Below are 17298 nucleotides of genomic sequence, written 5' to 3'. Positions count from 1 at the left end.
GGGATTTTCAATTAACGCAGACATTTCAAACCGTCACAGTATCTGAACGGAGCACAGCACGAACCTCTCACTAGCACGGCTAGATGCAGACTGAGCTGCGCAACGCTCTGACCACAAGATGGCCGCGCTAGCCCCGCCCCTAGCGGACACAGACGGAAACGTAATCTACTTCCTGGATGGCCCTCGTAGATATGCAGAAACAAACTGTGGCCAAATTAAAGGTTTGTTATTATTATGGAATACATCTCTTGATGCAGAACTGAGATATGTAGGAACACTTCTTGTTCCAACTGGAAAATGCATTTTTTTATAATACACAAGGTAGATGAGTGTTGTATGCCTAAGGAAAGTGTTATCTTTATCAAAAAAAAAAAAAAAAAGTTTTGGAGAAAATAGACTCATATTTATGTTACATATGAAAAAAGTCATGCAACCAGTCTATTTGCCAGGATTCAAATGTGAATCAAATTCTCTATTCAGCAGTTCACTTATTCACTTGGCCACTGATGAGTAATTTTTGTAGAATAAAGAAATCAGTGTCTTATCTGCTCTTTAAACATTAGCTTACAAAAGGGAAGTATAATTAATGCCTTCATGATGTATTCAGTTAATCAAGTAATTTTATGTTTTTTCCCCCCTTCAGCTGCGGCAATGGCAGCCGTGTCAGTGAGTATGTCGCCTTTAGGTCAGTCTCCTCATGGCCTTCCTCCAGTTGCCTCAATGCCTGCTCTTGGGTGGCATCAGTCACCCACGTCAGCCGCCCTCGGAGGGATCCCCAGTTATGCCGGATCCCACCAACCTGCCTTTCACCCAAATGCTCAGCTTGATCTCAGTAGTGAAGCCATGGACAGCGATAGTTCTCATGACTCCAATGCTGATTATGGCAATGGAGAGGCATTGCCAGTTGATTTAGAAGGTGAAAAAACAACCAGCATCAAACAAGAGGTGTGATGACAAGATTTCACTTTTGGGTGAGGTGGGACTTGTCCCTGTGAACATCGGCATACTTGGTCTGCTATTTTAAAAGTAATCAGTCATTCTTACCCGATGATATCTATTTTAAAAATCATACTTAATTTAAAAAGAAAAGAAAAGAAAGAAAATTTACTATGACTGATTATACTAAAATGATTGCATCTAATGTTTTTCAATGTATTAACTATGTGGTTTGATGAAAGCTGTATATTTACTATTAGAATATTTATGGTTTCCCTATAGTACAAAAATATTAGTTATCACACAATAGATTTTTTGCAAAATGGCAGATGATTTGTCTCAAAGGGACTTAGCCTGGGACCACCTATCAACTGGTCAGCTTACTACCACTAAGAATAATAAGGAGCTTTTTAAAGAGTGTGGTAGACTTTTTTTTTGGGGGGGGGTAAGAAAATAAACATACAAAGTCTTTTTAAGTTTTTCAAATTATATGTTTTGTTAACTTGTTTCTGTATTTTCTCAGGATTAGATTGATTTTTATGTATATATTATATGAAAAAGTGCAAAAGAAAGTTTGTAGATGGAAACTTTTTTATTTATATTTTATTAATTCCTCATGAAATGACACATGCATCATTCTGTATAAAGCTCATGCATTTAATTTCTTTTTTGTCTTTTTATGAACAAATTTGTGGCTCTTTGTGTCTGCAAAAAATTGAAAATTTGCAATGCATTTTATTAATCAAATACACATTAATCATTTCAGGAAGTATTAGAAATGATTATGAATTCATGTTCTGTTGTTTTTTATTTTAAATTTTCTTCTTGTTCTAGGAATATTGTGCAACTTCTTTACATTTTTGAAATAACAGTTTAAAAAATTATTTACAGTCTGTTATATATTTTTATTTCTGTATTTGTTAATAGATCAAAAATTTTGAATTGTAGTATTCATAATAAATTATACATGTACAAATTATATGCAAGCTATGATTAGCTTGATGTATTGTTTATATGCCTTTCATCTGTTATCTTTCATAATGTGGTTGAGGCAATCAGGAGTCAGTTATTTAGCTTACTTTATTGTTTTGTTTGTTCTTGTTTTGTATAGCTAAGTCTATTTTGTAGAAAGTTTTATCTGAGTACCTATATATTGTTTTAGAATTTAGAATATTTGTCTACCACACTCTTTAGTGCCCTTTTCACTGGATAAAGAAAAAGACTGTTTTGAATTCTTGCCAAGCAAGAATTTTATGTAAGTTAACATATATGGCTTGGCCACAAACTTAGTATTGTGTTGTAAGTGTTTGTCTGTAAGAAAGCATTTAGATTTTGTCATTGTGATAGATTTCCCTAAGGTAGTCAATGTAACAATTTTTAGTCCTTGAGAGGTAAAAACTACATCAAGGAGTGTGCTGTGCATTACGATATAATGATTTTGATGGGCAGTTTTGTAAATAGTGAGTATTTGTTTAAAGGAGTATGATAAATTGCAATAAATAGGAAGATGGGTACTGATATGATACTTCTAAAAAAAGTTCATTTATTAAGATATATGGCAAAATATACCGTGTAACTTATAATTCATTTTACTGGTGTATAATTCCTAACCATGTAAGAAATATTGTATATTGTAAGTTTAATATTAAGCAAGCAAAAAGTTCAAATTATTAATGTGTTACTAATGATATCTTTCTAGTTGCAACTATGAAAGAAATTTGGGGGGTGGGGAAATGTCTTACTAAATATCTTCTAATAAATGAACTTTTATTTCATAATGTAATGTGCATGTGTAAGATTCTGTTAGAAAGTAATTGAATGATACTGGCTTTTCCAATATTGAGCATTTATTTTCAATGAAATATCCAAAATTACGTCTTGAATCATTGTTGGAATGGTTTCAAAATGTAAACTTACTACATATTTGATTGTATGCCGATAATCCAGTGGAGTTTTTCTTTTATGAGTTTGAGTGCTGGTAACTGCCAGTGGTACAAGAAAAATGCACAATTTTATTATGACACTAAAACTCAGGTTTGATAAAATGTTAGTGTACATTGTTTATGTACTTTTAGAATCATATGATTTTAAGGACAAAACATGTTTTGTATAATTTACCTCATCATGAATACTACTAGTTTGTCATTAAAAAACAGTACCTGCACTGAATGTCAATAACAATTTATGTAACCCAGTGTATATGTTCATATCTTATATTTCTGGGTTTATTTTTGTGTTCAGAAATAACCAAGTGCTCTGGACAACATTGGGAGTGTAAATGATGCTCATTATCATATCATTTAAACTTTTAAAATGTTGATTCTCCCCTTATTTGTAAGGTCACCTTTTAAAGTGGTATTATTGCATTTTATGTTCTTGTATGTATTCTTTTTTTTTTTTTTTATTAAACATTGAAGGATTTTAGAACTAATAATCTACATCATATCTGTTTGTCATATTCAAATTCTTGTATAAGTTTAAATTGAGAGATGCATATAAAGTATTGTTCTCAACATTCATATTCTCAGCTTTAGAGCTTGGATTTTTAAATTGTAGTTTTTAACCAACATTACATATTTGTGGCAGAGAAACAAATATGCATATAGGAGGAAATATGTGGAGTATTTTACTTCTTTAAATTATATATATTCAGCTTATAAGCAGCATATATAAGAAGTTTCTTTAGTGGTTTTGTTGCATGCTATATTAATTATCCATTTGAATATGTGATTAGTGTATCATATCTGAAGAATTTTAAAAAAAGTGGGAAAATATTTTTTCTTTAAAAATATTCTTATTTTTCAAAACTTTTGATGAGATATTCAAAAGTTTGTAAGTCACAAATATAGCGAATCTTTGCCCATTGATGACAGCAGTTAAGATACAGTTTATAATATGTATATATATAATAAAAGTAGGCATATTAATAAATTTTACACTCTCAAGGAGTTTTTTTTTTTTTTTTTTTTTTTTTTTTTACTAAACCACCAAAGTGTGCCTGATGTTTATCAGTTTAATATTATTAAATAAAGAGCATATATTTATTAAAAATTGGTATAATAATTGGAATTATGAATTTAAAGAGCAGAAATTTAAACTAAAATTTACAAATTAAGAATTTGAAATCTTAATTTATCTAGGAAATAAAAAAAAAAATCATCTAAAAGAATTACCCTAATTAAATGCATTGCGTATAAAATAAATTTTTAGAAGGAGGGTTTATTTTTCTTTTTAAGTTATTTGAAGGCTTTAATTTCCATGTTAGCAACAAAGATTATTTTTTAGTTTCTCTAAGTATGTATAAGCAAAGGGTGTCCCCCCCCCTGAATTCTGTGACATCAATTTTTGTAATTTCTTTTATGTTAATTTGAATCAGCATACCAGAATTACCTAATTTGTATAATATAGCATATTGATTATGAATACAAGTAGTAGATCATTTGATAGGTACTTGTCTGAAAGATACCCATTAGTGTAGATAAAATAACATTATGTATATAGTATTATATGCTGTATTATCGATTACTTTTAACGTAAACTAGTAATGAAATGAAAGCAATGGTTTAATAGTTTATTCTAATTTAAAGAAGGGGGGGACTGCTTTTATCTGTGTTGAAATTCATTTAACTCTTCCATTTACATTTATTGCCAAAAGGTTAAGTTTGCCAGTTATTATAACATGATGTTTCAATTAAATTCCCCCCCCCTTATTTTTAACTACAAATTATAAAATACTTCACTTAAATATTTCTTTTACTTCTTAAGTAAGTTCTCTTCTTCTGCAAATATTATTGACAAACTCCAAATTATGCCTTATGGTATTACAGAGTTCCACAAAAATTCATTTTACATGTGAATGAGTTGGAATATTTGTGAAGCAATTAAAGTGTAATTAAAAGTTTAGTGAATCCATGAGCACTATTGGTTATTTCTCAACTTCCTTGTGCCTCGCAGGATAAACTTTGGGTAATTATTTTAATACTTCATTTATTATTGCTTTTTTACTGTTATGTGTGTACTTTAATGAAGTTACGTGACCTATTTTTTATGGTTCCAAATCCCTAAAAGTATTCAGGTTTTGCTGCTTTCAATAAACAGGTATTTATGTGTATCAAAGCTTAATTTTTTATCATGTAATATTTATTCAGTTTGAAATGTTATTTCTGACGCTTTTTTAGTTTTCAACATTTACAGGATGCTTTACAATTTTCAACATTGTATAGGAACAAATATTACAATAGGGTTAATGTTTCATAAAAGCCATTATGACCAGCATTTGAGGGAATCATATCACAGCCAAAAGTTGTGCCAAAGGATAACCAGGGTTTCATGTAATTGTTTTATGTGCCATTCATCATATTTTGCATTTTGCTTTGGTAAGCTTTGCAAGATCTTTTGTCCTATTATGAAAATAGTAAGGCATAAACTCAGGAATATTTTCATTACCTTATTTAAAAAAAAAAAAAAAAAGAAGAAGAAGAGGTGTTTATTTTGTTGTGTTGGTTGGTATCGATCCTTTAATGGCGGGTTTTGGCAAAATTATGATGATCTCATGTATTGGTCATATGTAGTTATTGAGCATACACATTTTCTTATGTGAATGCATATTTTCATGTATTTGAATATATTGTCATGGAGCATAATATTCTTTGAATCCTCTTCCCTATCCCAAAACTTTGAGGAATTCCACTCTTCTCACGAGAAGAGTTTTTAAATTCTTACTACTTAAATTTTTTTAAGTAAATGCTCATTAAATATAGAAAAAAAAAAAAAAAGAGAAAACAAGTTTGCAAAGATTTTAGTTTGAATTACTATTTAAATACCTCTTTTACTTGCATCATATAAAATTAAAAATTTTGTTTCTTGCAATTAATTTTTTAGTGAGAAAATGCATTTATTGTAATTATGCTGATGAAAAGCACTGTATAAATGAATTTTATCTTTTAAAATTATTTTATCCATTGTTATTTTTGTATAGTTTTAAAGGAATATGAGACGAGAGTTGATTCCTTGTTCTTATTCTTTGTTTTTTAGTTTAATAATTCTCATTGGAAAAGAATAAATTTTTAATTTTTTAAAAATATGAATTTTTTATGTATTTGGTGTTTTTTAAAATGCATTGATGTTATAAAAGTAATTTAAGTACTTAATATTCTGTTTATAATATAAAAATCAGTGTGGCATATTAATTTTCCGAATTAGTTATTGTTCCCTAACCATTCAATGTCATTTAGAAATGTATAGGAAGTAAAATACACTTTCATAATTTGTCTTAGTACTTTATTTGAATTTCATAATTTTATGTTGTAAATAACATATTCTAGTTAAAAGTAGTTCCCATATCTAGTAAGAAATATTTTATTCTGAATCATTTTGTTCTAAATCATAAATTTTATTTGAATCACAAAATTGTTGCTTATTTGTTTTTCAAAGTATATTGCACTTTTTAGTTATATGCAAGCAAAAGAAGAGCAACTGTATTTTGTAAATGTGCATTATTTTACTTTTTTAAACACTTGGTGACTTTTTAAAAGAATATAATTGTAGTTTATCAAACCTTGTCTCTCATCTTTAATTAGATTATATATATGTATGTATATATCTATGTATACACATTCACATACATAAGTTACCAGAAATTGATTGGTATTTCTTTTAGATGTTCAGAACTATATATATATATATATACTCATTACACATAAGGCCAAAATATGCATTTAGTATACAAATAACATCTCTATTTTTTAAGAAGTTTTCATAGTTGGATAAGATGTACTGCGCTCTTGTTTTAGGCACAGTAGACTTTTTTAACTTTTGAAAACCATGATTTCAAATCACTCTGACAATTGGGTCAGAGTTCGATTTAATATCAAGTAAGCAATCAATCAGTCATACCAATTCATCTAACACTCAGCATGCAAACATCAGTACCTGGTTTTTCTATTCAACGAACAGCCTTATCTACGTTTGAGTGAATATTTACATTTTCTAATGTCATTTCTTTCCTATAATGCCAACACTCATGTTATTATGTATAGGATTTCTAAGTGCTGTTTTTTCTTTGAATATAGTTAGTGATTGGTATAAAATGTGTAACAAAAATGCCTTTATATATCTAATTTTCTGTCTGATTTCTTGTAAACATGCCTATTTATTTTCCTTGTCTTTGTAGACTTTGTCAAATACCACAAGTCATGTCATTTTTTGAGGAGCTGTTGTACCTATATTTTAATGATGCTCCTGTAATAAGATTTATCAGTGTACCATTTGCATGAGATGTTTATAAAAAGGCAAAGCTGTATGAACGTATAGCTGGGGGGGGGAGAGATATAAAATTTAAAGAAAACTTCTAATTACATGTAAAGCCAAAGTGGTTGAAAGAGAAGTTAGCTATTGTTAATTAATTATTATTTTTTCTGTAAGCATAATTTTTAAAATTTTAAGGATTAAAGAGGTTGTCAAAATCCATTGAAAGGAAGATAAGGATTTTGTAATAAATTATTTAATGGTTATATAGAATTTTAATTTGGCATGTTGTATCTCTGTTATAACCAAAGATAATTGAAAACTATGAGGATATTAATTTATGCTATTGCTGTAGTGAACATTTAAAAAATGTATTTCAGAAATAAGATAAAATTTGCTAAGAAAAGTACCTTCAAACTTTACTATGCAATTATTAATGTATGCATAATTTTACTAATACCTTTTAATATTCTAATCGCTAGTGCAATAACATTTTACATATAAGTGGTTTTTAATTTGTTGTTTAATAGGGATATTTTATTAATCATATTTCAATGTATTTCTGTCACAGAAAATTTAACATGTGTCAGTTTCCTGTAAATTTAAAATGTCGTAACAAAAAATAGCTTAAGCTATTTATGAAGTGCTCACTAGCATCATTTTACATGCAGCATTGTCTTTTTTGTGAATATCAAACAAGTGGTATTTTACTTGCAGTTAGTCAAATCTGCAAGCTGTCATTTCTCTTGTTGACGTGACTCATGGTGCCCATTAGTGTGATTTGCTAATCTTGTGGAGGTATAGTACAAAACATAGGTGTGTAGCTTATCAAAATAATCCAGAGTGTATTGTATTACTATACCTATATATTATGTCAGTAGTGTTGCTTTGTGATTGTTTTGTGGCTTAAATGTTGTGACTAAATAACCTATATAAATAAAAATATCTATAAATGTGAAGCTTGCATACCATCAATTTTAATGATGGATTGTGAAATTTAATCTATTATAAATTCCCACCTAACTTTTACAATAGTTGCTTGGATCACAGTGGTCTGCTTACAAAAATATGCCTTTGAATTTGTTTAAAATTTTATTTTCCCTTGTACATTATGCTAAAAAAGGAACTGTTTGTGTTTATAAGTATATATGTATTTTTAAAATTATGACTTTTATGTCTGCTGCAATAGAATTCATGGTGTTAGTATAATTCGTAAAATATTTAGCCTATAAATTAATTTGTAAACTGAACCTTTTAGCAAAATTTAAAGCCTGTACAGAGTCTTAGATTGAATTTAACCCAAGAATTATTAAATTTATTTTTGTGGAATAAGAAATAAATAATTCTGTTAGTGATTCAGAAAGTTAGAATATTAAATATTATAAAGTTATTTTTCTTCACTTTGCTTTAAGTATGAATAAATTTGAATAAAGTTATTTATCGAGGTATGGGCATATCTTGTTTTACAGTATTGCAATGAGGGAAGTTTTGGGTACTTTTTGCATTGTGCCTTTTTATACAAGTTATTCTTCCGTACTCCTTTGCTAGTTTTATATTTGTATCACACACCGGTAATTCTAACAATATTTTAAACATTTTCATTATTACTGCATTGGAAATTGACCAATTGGGTATTATTAATATAATAAGTCTTACAGTAATCTGTTAAAATGTTTAATGATTAATATGGTATTTTATTATTCAAATGTTCAGAAGACCATTAGTTTTGGCAGTTCTTGAAATTGTCCCTCTTATGAATTTTCATTTCTTCAGACTACTTCAGTATTTCTGTATATTCTTACTTTTTATTTTGTAATTATTTTTAACCAATATCATACTGAAATTAAGAGGTTTAAGGTTTATTTGATTATGACAAAGCACACTAGGGCTACCTGCATAATGGGAGGGATGCCTTTGTGAGGGAAACTCTACTCATATACAGATTACACATGAGAAGAACCACAAAAGCACTCCTGTAGCTAATCCATTTGCTTGGAATCGAACCCAGGTTGGAACTACTAGCGTTCAGTGGTTTTTTTTTTCCTCCCTCTATCTGGCTACTGGTGGGCCATTGAAATTAAGAACTGTACTGTTGGCTTCTGAGTGTTTCAGTTGAAGGAAGAATTCCTTGTCACATTCAAAACTCAAAGCCGTAAATGATTGATCTTAAGATGACTCATCAATTAGAGGAATAGATAAAAAATTGGGACCTTTTCTACCAAGCAGTTAGTCTTTTTTTTTTTTAAAGGAAATCAAATATGTTACTCCAATTGGAGTTGTATATCTGATTATTACATATAACATATTTACATGGAAAAGCTTTATTGCTTGATAAATAACTTTATTGTTTTACTGTATACTGTAATTGTAATTTTTATATGTACCAGGAAGTTAAAAAATTCATGATTTTTATTGTGATGGTCTGGAATCGACACTGCACTATCTCAAGGTATGCATTTTTTTAAAGCTTTTATCATTGCTTTTAAATGTTATATATTTTTAACTTCAAGTGAGTTTAATTAATTAGGAAACTATAGCAAACTAAATTAACATTACTGTGAAAAATATGAAGTATGTGAAAATTTAAGCTGTAAATACGTAATTGAATTTTATTTTTAAAAAATGAATAATGATCATTAAAGGGAATTTTGTAGGCTTTTGTCGAGTCTTAGACTAAAAAAGTTCCAGGCAGAATACTTATATTCTAAAAATGCAATATAATGTTATCTATTTATTAGCTAAGTATTTTTACACAGCTAGTGGATTATTTTGTAGTTTAGTGAATTTGTAGAATTTTCTTATAAAATGTAATTTTTTTAAAAAGATTTAAAGATTAGTCAGATTGAGAGAAATGTTGGTATTATTTTTTAGAAAATAACTTTATATAAAAATATTACACATTGTGTCTTTCCTTCTCCAGAAATTTTCGCTTTTATGTTTAAAAAATTATCTGGTTTAATGCTATGCTTGAATAGAAATTCTTATTGAAAAATAAAATGCAAAGGCTTGATGACTGCATTGAGGATTAGTCAGAGTCTTGTATATTAATGAAATTTAATTTACTGCAGTAGCTGCCCCCAAATAGTACTTAATTAGAGATCATAGTTTTATCAATTTTATATTTATAACCTGATTATGAATCATAACATATTTTATAACTACTTTTGTACATCTAAATGAATTTATACCAACACCTTGAATTCTGTTTTAGCAACATAATTTTGAAATTGATATTTTAATTTATTTCACTTTTTTACTTCATTGAAATCCAAATGAAAATTGTACTTTTCAGATTAACAATGTGATTTAAGATATTGAAATATGAGAATTTTGTAAATAGTTATTTCCACAGTAACTTTAAAGTTATTATCAGTTTTAGCATGTAGTCTTTAGCAATTTTTTAGAGTGCTAAGTATTTGAAAATGCAACCAGTTCGTCCAAAATTCTGTGATCTGTCTTAACCGTATTTCTTAATTTTATTTCCTTACACTTAGTACAAAGCAAGCGAATTCTATCTTCTCTATTTTCGCTAATCATCGTTGACTATTTTTGTGAAGACAAAACCATTTGTAATGGAGAATATAACCTTAAATGTATATGGAGCAAAAGAAGAGAATACTTCCATAGCTAGATTGTAGTATCAAGTTCCTAATAGATTTATAATATGTTAATTTCCCTCATCATTTACTGTGTAACCTCCTCTTATAATTTTAGGAATGAATCCAAAAATGCATGGATATTATTGTATATTATTATTAGTATCTTCAAGGTATGATAAAGGGAACCCTTTGCAAAAATTATCCTTTAGCATTTTCATTTTGAATGAAGATCTATTTTTAATGAATTTGTTTTCTTTATGTGTATATTATTTCACAAAATGGTTGCCACCGCTCAATTTTTTAACAGCAAAACTTGTAACTTATTGGCATACCAAATATACACATACAGATTTCACAAGCAAGTTAAAAAGACGAGTTATTATTATTTGTTAAATTTTTGATTGATTTAAATGCAAATTAAATCACAGAAATGCAACTTTAATCTAACTATTGCTTATGTAGCTGATTTCTGTAATCAACTATCAATCAGAAGTATAGCATTAAGTATTGCTTTTAAAATAAATAGTGTCAGAACTAGATTTTTATTACCATTTCCAAATTACTGAAATCAAATTTTAATCATTGCATTGGGTATCCTGAATTTTTTTTCAAGCTAGCAGATATATATATACATTCAAATATGCTTGCAGTTGATCTTTTCAACACTACTATTCAATATCTGATCCTAGTTGCCAAAAGTTGCAAAAATTTAAATATGTATGGCAGGCAGGTCAGGTGACATCTTGCATTTCATTTTGCAGTTATCAGCAGAGGAAGGTCTTTGGGGAAAACACGATCATATTGGACCAAATATTTAGATGCAGAATATGCATTGAACCTGAGCTTAAAATATTGCTTACCAGTTTAATTTTTTATTATTTATAGAAATTTTTACATCCAGTAAAATGTTGCATTACCTACACGTAAATAGGTTTCGGATTAACTTATGCTGCAGATACAAAGAGTATTTTTATTTGACTTTCCTTTGCTGATGCTTCTACTGCTTCTGTATTAACAGTGTGAAAAGAGCACAAGGAAAAAAAAAAAGAAAAAAAAGAATATAAAGTTCCTGTAGCCAGACACTATACCTCCGTATATGGCCAATATATTGTACAACCATTGTTTATGATGGAAGTGTGAATGAATGGTTTTAAATATGTTATGAATGTGTGAGTAAATGTAGATGCATGTATTGGTTTTGTACATCAATCGGCCTTCTTTGTACAAGCTCTTGCAATAAAAGTGTTTGTACGAAAATCTTTTGTAATTTTTCTTTGTACTGAAACAAATATTTCATTTTAAAATCCTGTTCTGGGAAATGAAGACTAGCAGTAATAAGATATAATATTGGAGTCATTTTTATTCACAAAAGTACGTAATTTGCAATATAGAAACATTGCTAAATTATGTTTCACATTCCTGTTGAAATATTAGAGTAACTTAATTTTTATGATATTTATTCTTCTATTTACAAAGACAAATGGAAGTTATTTTCCAGATTAAGCTATTTGAAAATACAGCTCACTTGTTAATACACTGCTGGCCATCAAACTTGCAACAGTAGGAAGAAATGATCTGAGGAATGTCAAAATCACATGAAAGGAAGAAGAGGTTGGGATATACAAATGATTAGTATTTTTAGTGCATTTAGACGATATAGGAGGTAGAAACAACATCTGCACTGCATAAAGAAAAAGTTATGTAAAGGATTTCTCATTGTGAAAGTGCTTTGTAAGGTCCGGGTTTGGTCAGAATTCGATAGAGGTAGAATTGTTGCCTATCAAGAGTATGGATTGTCGTTCCGCGATATTGCCCATCACACTGGTTGACATCCTCCACTGTCATGCTAATATGGAATCAGTGGGTTGTACAGAGTCATTCTGAATGGCATGCAAGATCTCAATGCCCTTCCATGAATAACACTTGAAAAGATAGACATATTATTAGGTCAGCAAAACCGTACAACCATATCACGGACCATTAATCAGGAAATGGGCATGTTTGCAGTATGCCCAGTATAAGCTCGTACGGTGCATTGATGTTTGTAACAGCATGGCGATGATGTTGTCTTTTCAGATGAATTCTGGTCTGATATAAGAGACCACACATCACCTGCTTGCATTCGATATCGGCATAAAAACCCTGTACCTGGTGTGATGGTTTGGGCAGCCATTTTTACAGGACATGCACATCTCCAGTTTGAATCGACTGTAATTTTAACGCAAATGGGTACATTTCTGATATCTTATGTCCAGTGGTTGTGCTCTATCTTCGAGGCCTGCCAAATGCCATCTTTCAACAAGATAATGCAGACCACATGTTGCACGTCTTGTTCTGACCCTCCTGACCAGCAGTGTAGTTACCTTCCTTTAAATTGAATGAAAGGCTCGAGACTGCCTTTCATTCAAATAGTCTCCCAAAACAGTCAAGATTATGATGTTGTTTCCTTCCCTCCCCCTAAGGTTTGTGTAGTTACTCCAAATGTAATGTATCATTCTATTGCAGATTGTCCTAAAAGAAATTGTTTGTGGTTAGTTTCTTATCTTTATTGCTTAGGAAGTAGAAAGGATGTCATTTGAAATCTTCACACTTCTTTGTGCATTAATGAATGGGGAGGGGAAGAAATTGCTGTGGATCTCGAAAGGCATTTCGGCTGTTTTGTTATTTTATGCATTTAGGTTAGCAAAAGCTTCGGATTTCTAAGAGTTGATTATAATGTGAGATATTCTTTAACAGCCCATGTATTTAACTATTAATGCCATCCCTAGTAAACCAAGAATTGACTGTACTTAATGATTTTATGAAATTACAAAGAAAATAGTTTATAAATTCATATGGTTAAGAGATGACTAATCAGGTTGCATTTCAATTATGCACCATAGTGGCCACAAACGAACACAGCTCACATTACAAATTTACGATTGACACATATCGCATGTATTTGGGAAAAAAGAACTATTTAATCTCACAACCACCAATGGGTTAAAGCAGTTTAAACTTTAGACCAAGCATAAAGAGGGAAAATTTTTTTTTAGATAAAACTTGCTTGGTATTTCAGCTCTTTATCACTCACACCTACGATTCAAGATTCCAGCACTGAAATTTCCTAGTCCTGAAAAATTTGACATCAGTTGTTAATTGCTGACAAAGACAAATGTAACAACACTGCAGAAGAATCTGTATAACTCCACATTTTATGGCATCTTTCAATTCTGACAAACATCTTGTACACCTTAGATTGCAGATAATTGCAGAATGAGGTCGAGAGATTACGGTGGCCATAAAAGATTGGCTGAACATGTCTGGAGGAGCACCATCTTGCATCCATTGAATGTCATTAACAACATTTTATTGCTGCAATTCTGGAATTGCCTAATTCTGCAACATTGTTGTATGCTGATCATTTGTCATGGTGCACGTTTCCAAACCTGTACAAGTGATCTCTTCATAGAGAAGTACGGACTGAATACAAATGTGCTTGCGATATGTGCATCCAATTTCTTTAATTTTTATACCAAATCACCTTGCACTGCTTCGATAGCATTTACCCATTCAGAACAAGCCACTTTATCAATTCACCTCATTGTTTCCCTGTTGTTATCATGTTAGTAGGAGGTTTCATCACCAGAAAAACGTTGATAGTGAATTTAAACCTGGCATAAGAAGCAAAAAAGAAAAACTGAAAGGTTTCGGATTTTAAATTACGACCAAAAGGTCTTTTAAACGTTTTGTATATTACATTTATTTATTAAATATGTTCTTTGCACTTAAACCATAAAATTCAGTTCAGTAGCAATGTCGCAAATAATTATAAAATGAGCAAGCATATCTTTAGAATTTCCAATACACAGCGTTGGAGATAAAAAAGTTTTGTTTTTCTGTGTAGAGTGTTGCCATTGCTCGCTTTGCAATCCTTGAGTTTGTTAATCATGAATTCGTTAAAAGTTTTACAAAATATGAAATCGATAATAAAACAAATTTCAAATTTGGTCTTCCACATGCCCATATTCGTAGGAGGATTAAGTCATTCAAAATTCGATGACTCTATGTATGTGTAAATTGGTGTTTCATTGTTTTATCACAATGAGAGAAATATACATACATTTATGCAGATTTTTCATTATTTAATTCTTTCAAATATAATGCAGGACTCTTAACATTTGGTGGCAACAGTTTGAAAAGTGAACCGACGTTTATACTGATTCAACACAAAACGAAAACAATAGTCTTTTGGGACAAAAGCCCCTTTGGACTAATAATAATGCTAAATTTGGATCTTGGTGTCTTCAGTACTATTTAATCGCTATTTATTTGCAAAATTTTAAAGTATTGAGTGAAAAGGCAATTTTGATCCTAATTTTTTAACTCTTAAATAAAATAAACATCACCAATTTTTTGCAATATTAATAAATATTTAATTTGTATTAATATCTTAGTTTTATAAATAAGATAAAAATCACTTTTAGTGTAATAAAATGCAGTTTCAACTATAATTTTAATCTCAATTAACTGAGAAAGCCGTATCTGGCAAATTTTGCTGGCGCAAACGATTAAAGTCGCTAGTAACGGTACAACTGATGCCAAAAGGAATATCTTCGCTGGTAACCTTTTAGCCTTCATTTTCAAAACAAGTTGCAGCCATTTCTTATCAGATTGTTTCTTTCAATACTGGCATACAATTACATAGAATTTTTACTAGTTAAATTTTATGCCCTAAGACCATTCGCAGTAAATAGTTAGCATACTTGCCAACCTATGTATGACACTCAAAAATCAGGAGATTTTTCACAATGTTAAAAAGACTTTTTAAATGATGAAAATATAGTTTTTGATAATGAATTAACTTTAAATAGTAACTAATTCTTAAATGCAAGCAACACATACACATAAAAAACATTTTTATTACTTGCATCGTAAAAAAAAAAAAAACTAATCAGTTTTTGTACAAATGTTATAAACAGTGGCAGATTTTGCTTTCTTTGAGAAAGAAATTTTATAATTTTGTTCCTAGCAATTGCCACGTAGGCCTGCTTTGGCTAATAAAAGTTTTTCTGATTTGTCATCACTAATATTAGATCTAAATTTAATCCTCATTTTCCAACAACACTGAAAATCCTCTCACACTCTGCATTACTATGGGGAACTGTCAAGATGGCCAACATAATTCTAGACAGTTCACTATATTTTAAAATTCCATCAGCATCTTTCAGTTTTCCAATTAAACTCCACTGGGTGTCAGTCCTAGCTGATTTTATAACTTCATCCAAGTTTTCTAAATGTAAACTGCTGTTATGCAGCTGTTGGAACTGTTTTAATTTTTCCTTCCTTTTAGAACTCCTTTCAAGATAATAATAAATATCAACAATGTGTTCGTCCGCATTTATTGGTAAAGAAGCTGCCCCTTTTTCAGCTGCTAAATTTAAGAGGTGACAGGTGCACCTCATAATCTGCAAATCTGAATTTTCCTTTCTCAAGATGCCTGCAACACCAGTCTTCAAGCCTACCAATACTGGTGTATTATCGGCACTAAGTGCTAAGCAATTATCCAGAGAACTGCATTTTCTTTTAAAGTTTTAATAATTAACTGTGCTATATTAAAACCTGTCAAATGTCCTTCTAAAGTGGGGACAGAAAGTAAACTGCACTCAATTTCTAAAGACTCTGGATTAAAAAAAGAAACAACAATTGGATACAGTTTTGAATCGGTATTATTGCTTCCGTAGAGAGGCAGAACGGAGCTGTTTTAATGCAATCAATAACTGAAGATTTATTTTTAAAATCCAGTTCTTTAACAATTGCACCTGTTTTGATTCTTGAGTATTTCTTATTGATTTCACTATCGGGAAACATTTTTCTAAATAAAACTGCAGCGTGATCCGATGCATTCAGTGGCAGGTTGTGCTCCAGTAAAAAGGCAGAGAACAGATATTCTGCATTAATAACTTTTTGGTCCTTTGTTTCCGAAGAAAAATTTAATTTTTCGTTTTTTTCGAAACAATTCCTGTTGTCCGTGTGTTTTTGTGTACGCACATTTTTTAGAACATCCGCCCTTCCACCACGCGAAATCGAAAAATCACAACGACAGGCGGTACACATCGCAAATTTATTACATTTCCTTGAGAAAATAATGGAAGGAAAGTCAACTGTGTACGATTTTTGAAACATACACGAGTATTTCACCTTTCTCACAGACATAACAAAAGATGATAATTTCTAAAACTATTTCCTGAAGGCACGTGTACTCACACAACTCAGGACAAAATGAGAAGAAGAAACTAAAGAACATCCAAATAACAGCTTGCTTTGTCCTCATTGGCTAATATATGCCAGATGACACGCAGGTGGAGCACGATGCTCATTGGAGAACGAAGTTTCTGGATACGTATATGATCTCACTCACAAAGCAGAAGTTATCTAATTCGCAAGGTTTTGTTTTAGATATAATCTAGAGAAAATTCAATTGCTTTCAGACGTCCAAATCCACTTTTTTTTTTTTTTTTTTTTTGTTTTTGTTTGT

The 17298-nt window shown here is 30.1% G+C and overlaps 1 protein-coding gene across 3 annotated transcripts in view; it reads left to right on the top strand.

Moving 5' to 3' along the window:
• Positions 1-12038, top strand: part of LOC118205910 (homeobox-containing protein 1-like) — a 61057-nt gene extending 49019 nt beyond the window's left edge. For all 3 annotated transcript variants that reach the window (XM_085808346.1, XM_085808347.1, XM_085808343.1), the window contains one exon: positions 644-12038. In XM_085808346.1, coding sequence (XP_085664472.1) covers positions 644-951 — 308 coding nt within the window. In that variant the 3' untranslated portion in view covers positions 952-12038. The remainder of the gene's footprint in view (positions 1-643) is intronic.
• Positions 12039-17298: the final 5260 nt, after the last annotated feature.

The sequence above is a fragment of the Stegodyphus dumicola genome, chromosome 1 (assembly GCF_044657685.1).
Source record: "Stegodyphus dumicola isolate Sdum_Otavi_A_Nest chromosome 1, ASM4465768v1".
Taxonomy (NCBI): Eukaryota; Metazoa; Arthropoda; class Arachnida; order Araneae; family Eresidae; genus Stegodyphus; species Stegodyphus dumicola.
The sequence above is the reverse complement of the archived record's forward strand: the minus strand, read 5'-3'. Positions and strand labels throughout refer to the sequence as shown.